Genomic DNA, 4,691 nt, shown 5'->3' with positions numbered 1-4,691 from the left:
AGCTAAAAACCATCACAACGATCCCTTCTTCTAGGATTTGAAATGAAAAAAAAGATATTAAAAATACTGCAGTTTTTCAATACTTGTAAGCTAAAACAAGTGCCCAATATCTCAAGCTAACTATTGCTTTACATGTTATTACTAGTATACAGTAAAACTCAGTTATATCGAAGTCAGTGGGACTTGCTTCGAAATTGCTTGAAACTGAAATTGCTTCGCAATATCCGTAAGTCATTATATCAGTATAAGGAATTTTATTAATCTATATGGCTGGGGATCAAAGATAACTGCACTATATCCATAAATTCAATATCTGTGTTTGCACTAAACGAATTTTACTTTACTATATATCACAGTCTGTATTGTGTGATGACAAGTACTGGTATTTAATAATCTTTTCATCACATCAAATGAATCATCCAGAATCAATCTCTGTAATAATTCTCTCCGTGGTCCTCCAGAGTTTCTTGCTAAGTTCTTTATCATAAGCAGAATTCGGGACCCACTTAGAGTGGTCATACAAACTACAGTCCATATAGTAGCCCCCAGTTTGTATTGCATCATCCAGTGCACAGAACAGGATGGATTGAGCACTCTCCAATGGGGTCTGAAGTTAAAATTAGTGTCAGGAAATTTATTTGTTGAAAAATAAAACAAGAGGCCCAAGGGCCTTGAATCGCTCTTCTGATAAATCTTCTATTAGAAGCCTCCAACTCTATTAGTATCATAAGACCCAAAATGCATCAACTTACAAAGTTTGATAATATTTAGCAAGTTAAGACTGAAGATATAATATAATTATCAAATATCATAAGTAGGTCAAAGTGACCTACCTTTTGATTGGAATTTTCTGAAGACTCAAGATACATTAATTGACAAAGACTGATGATTCTAATTAAATAAGTACCTGAGATATTCAAAAGTAGGTCACCATGACCTACTTTTTGGTCAACATTCTCTGAAAACCCAAGATGCATCATCTGACAAAGTTTGACAATTCTAAGCCAATTAGTTCCAGAGATGATTAAATAGAGCCATCAAATGTCAAAAGTAGGTCACAGTGACCTACTTTTTGGACGACGTTATCCAAACATCCAAGATGCCTAATCTGAGAAAATTTGCTGATTCTAAGCCAGTAAGTACCTGAGATATTCAAAAGTAGGTCATTGTGACCTACTTCTTGTTGGACATTCAATGAAACCGTAAGATGCCTCAACTGACCAAGTTTGATGATTCCGAGCCAATAAGTACCAGATATAATCAAATATAGCCAAAAAATGTCAAAAGTAGGTCACAGTGACCTACTTTTTGGTCGACGTTCTCCGAAAACCCAAGGTGCCTAAACTGACAAAGTTTGATGATTCTAAGCTAATACGTACCTGAGTCCTGAGATATTCAAAAGTAGGTCACAGTGACCTACTTTTTGGTCGACGTTCTCCGAAAACCCAAGGTGCCTAAACTGACAAAGTTTGATGATTCTAAGCTAATACGTACCTGAGATATTCAAAAGTAGGTCACCGTGACCTACTTTTTGGTCGACATTCTCCGAAAACCCAAGATGCATCATCTGACAAAGTTTGATAATTTTAGGTCAATAAGTACCAGAGATACTTAATTATAGCCACAAAATGTCAAAAGTAGGTCACTATGACCTACTTTTTGGTCGTCACTCTCCGAAAACCCAAGATGCATCAACTCACAAAGTTTGATGATTCTAAGCCAATAAGTACCGGAGATACTTAAATAAAGCCATAAAATGTCAAAAGTAGGTCACCATGACCTACTTTTTGGTTGTCACTCTCCGAAAACTAAATATGCATCCATTCACAAAGTTTGATGATTCTAAGCCAATAAATGCCTAAGATACTGAAATATAGCCATAAAATGTCGAAAGTAGGTCATCGTGACCTACATTTTGGTTGACATTTTTCAAAGACCCAAGATGCATCTACTGACCAAGTTTGATGATCGTAGGTCTGAAGGTAATCAAAATATGCATTTTAAACAATTTGAAAACAAATGTCGGCAAAATTTAAAAAGTAGGTCACAGTGACCTACTTTGTTATAAATATGTTTAAAGGTTCCTAGATGCATCAAAGTACAAGATTTGATGATTCTAAACCTCCCAGTGTCTGAAATAATGGGATTTAATGTTTTTAAAAGGATAAGTCATAAAGTTCAAAAAGTAGGTCACAGTGACCTACTTTTAAGTTGACATTGTTCAAGGACCCAAGATGCATCAACTGACAAAGTTTGATGATCATAGGCCTTAAAGTGTCCAAAATATGCCTTCAAATCAATTTGAAAACAAATCCCCGCAAAATTTAAAAAGTAGGTCACCGTGACCTACTTTTGAGTTAACGTGATGTGAAGTCGTAAGATGCATCAACTTACAAGATTTGATGATTCTAGTCCTTATAGTAAGAAAAATATACACGTTTTTATTAATTGTAAATTTAGGTCAACTTTGAAGTGACCTTGAGACCACGCCCTTTGCCCCAGGGTCATGCCTTGAACAATTTTTAATCTTCAACATATCCTAATCCTTGTACGTAAGTTTGGTGAAAATCTGCCTGGTGGTTCTGGAGAAGAAGATTTTTTTGCAACCAGTACTTTTGGTTTTGTTTTCCTGATTATCTCCCCTTGTTTTAGGGTCCCAACCCTTATTTTAGTATAAATGGTAGCCCTTGGGCCAAGGATACCCTGTGACAAATTTGGTACTGATTGGCCAAGGGGTTCTTGAGTTATGGCCCATATTCTAAAAAGTTAACGCACACCGCACACCGCACAAATGGCCATAGCATTAGCTCTTTGAGCCTTTGGCTCAGAAGAGCTAAAAATATTAAACATGCATATACGATATAAGTGAAAATTTTGGCAAGATGCAAATTTAGCAATTTATCTCAAACAATTCCTACCGGGTATATATTTTTAGTGAGAAGTAATTTTAGCGATTTAATAATGTCAAGAGTGATATCTTTAACAACTGATGATATCTTTTGAGAAAGTTGTAAGGAGTATCAAAATCATGTACCTTTAAAAATGGTCTCATAACAAACGTTATGATGAACTGTAAAATCCAAGGTAGATTTCTGAACAGTTCACTGGTGACTGTACCAGGATGAACATAGCTTACTAGTATATCTGTAAGTAAAAAAATAAAACAACAACAACGTCAACTTTCTTAACTTGTAAATGCATTTACGCAGTTTTAAGCACAAACACATTAATATGAGATTGCACAAGTGACGTAAGTAACTCTTCTTGATTTGACCTTGTTACTGTATTTCCATTTACAGTAAAGCAGAGTTACAGTAAGCATGCTTATAATTAATCCATAAGCAATCTAAAAAAGTATTATGAACATAACAGGTATAACAAAATTTTGTTCAATTAAATCAAAATTCTTCTTCCCTGATGCTTTTCTTTCAGCACGTCTTAGTGCACATTTAGTTTCATATCATAATTGAACTTTTATAAATGTAAACTTTAATACATCAAGCATACTTGTATGTGCTGTTCTTCTGGCAAGTTCCTTTGCAAACAACAGCAGGGCAAGTTTAGAATCATTGTATTCCCCCCTAGTGAACCCCTTATGGACCCACACTGTGTCCCCATCCACTGATCCCCCCAAACTGGCAATGGAGCCCACGTTCACTATCCGTCCCTCTGAAGATTTCTCCAGCATGTCTACAAATAATGTAATAAATAAAATGTTTAGAAATTAGGATGCAATTTAAACATTTTCCTATTTAAAAATTTTAGTACATGCAAATAAGTGAAATATAGAATTACTTTTTACCAATAAGAAGTTTTGATAAAAGAAATGGTCCATAGTAATTTGTTGCAAATGTTTCTTCCAGTCCCTCAGGTGTAACAACTTCATTCCAATCTATAATTCAAATAAGATGGTTGAAGAAACTCACAATATTTTTTATCTACCATAATTTATTAAAAAAAAAATGAAGTGTCTGACACAGTCTGACACTGGAATTGATGTGTCTGACCATGACTTGAACAAAGAATCTCATACTGAAAGTTTCTGATATATACATGTACTTTAAATTTGTACACATTAAAAGCACTTACTTACTACTGCAGCATTGTTGATAAGGATGTCTACACCTTTCTCTTCCTTTCTGATGATATCCGCAAACGACCTGACAGATGACATCAAACTCACATCAAGATGTCGAAACACTACACTCTTATTTCCCGTCAGTTGGATAATTCTGCTTTTCGCGGCCTCTCCTTTTTCTGTATTTCGACAAGCAAGGATGATCCTCCCATTTCTCTTGGCTAAGTCTACTGCTGTCTGGAACCCTATTCCTGTGTTCGCCCCGGTTATGATGACTGTTTTACCAGTAAGAGATTTACTGCTGTGATATTTTGATTTGCCACTGGAGAGACCTGTTCTTGATAATGCTCCACCCATTAAATCTATATTGTTAGAAGAAATTTGATTTAACTTTATAATGAGAACAAATAATGTTAAAGAATATTATATTGTATTATTTTAGGGTACCTGTAAAGTGCGAAACGAAATAGAAACGAAACGAAACGAAATCTGCCGAAACGAAACGAAATCTACCGAAACGAAACGAAACCTACCGAAACGAAACGAAATCAAGACGAAACGAAATCAAAACGAAACCTGCCGAAACGAAATCAGGGTACATGCATATAATTAT

General features: G+C 35.1%; 1 protein-coding gene across 1 annotated transcript; it reads right to left on the bottom strand.

The window, feature by feature from the left end:
* Positions 1-267: 267 nt before the first annotated feature.
* LOC134246164 (retinol dehydrogenase 11-like) lies at positions 268-4,435 on the bottom strand. Its single transcript, XM_062728484.1, has 5 exons — positions 4,090-4,435; positions 3,803-3,892; positions 3,508-3,690; positions 3,035-3,144; positions 268-607 (listed from the first exon to the last, which is right to left on the bottom strand). The coding sequence occupies exons 1-5, from the start codon at positions 4,433-4,435 to the stop codon at positions 416-418; spliced, it is 921 nt and encodes a 306-aa protein (XP_062584468.1). The 3' UTR covers positions 268-415.
* Positions 4,436-4,691: the final 256 nt, after the last annotated feature.

This window comes from Saccostrea cucullata, unplaced genomic scaffold, assembly GCF_032062105.1.
Source record: "Saccostrea cucullata isolate Sc308-1 unplaced genomic scaffold, CSIRO_AGI_Scuc_v1 ctg20871, whole genome shotgun sequence".
Taxonomy (NCBI): Eukaryota; Metazoa; Mollusca; class Bivalvia; order Ostreida; family Ostreidae; genus Saccostrea; species Saccostrea cuccullata.
The sequence above is the reverse complement of the archived record's forward strand: the minus strand, read 5'-3'. Positions and strand labels throughout refer to the sequence as shown.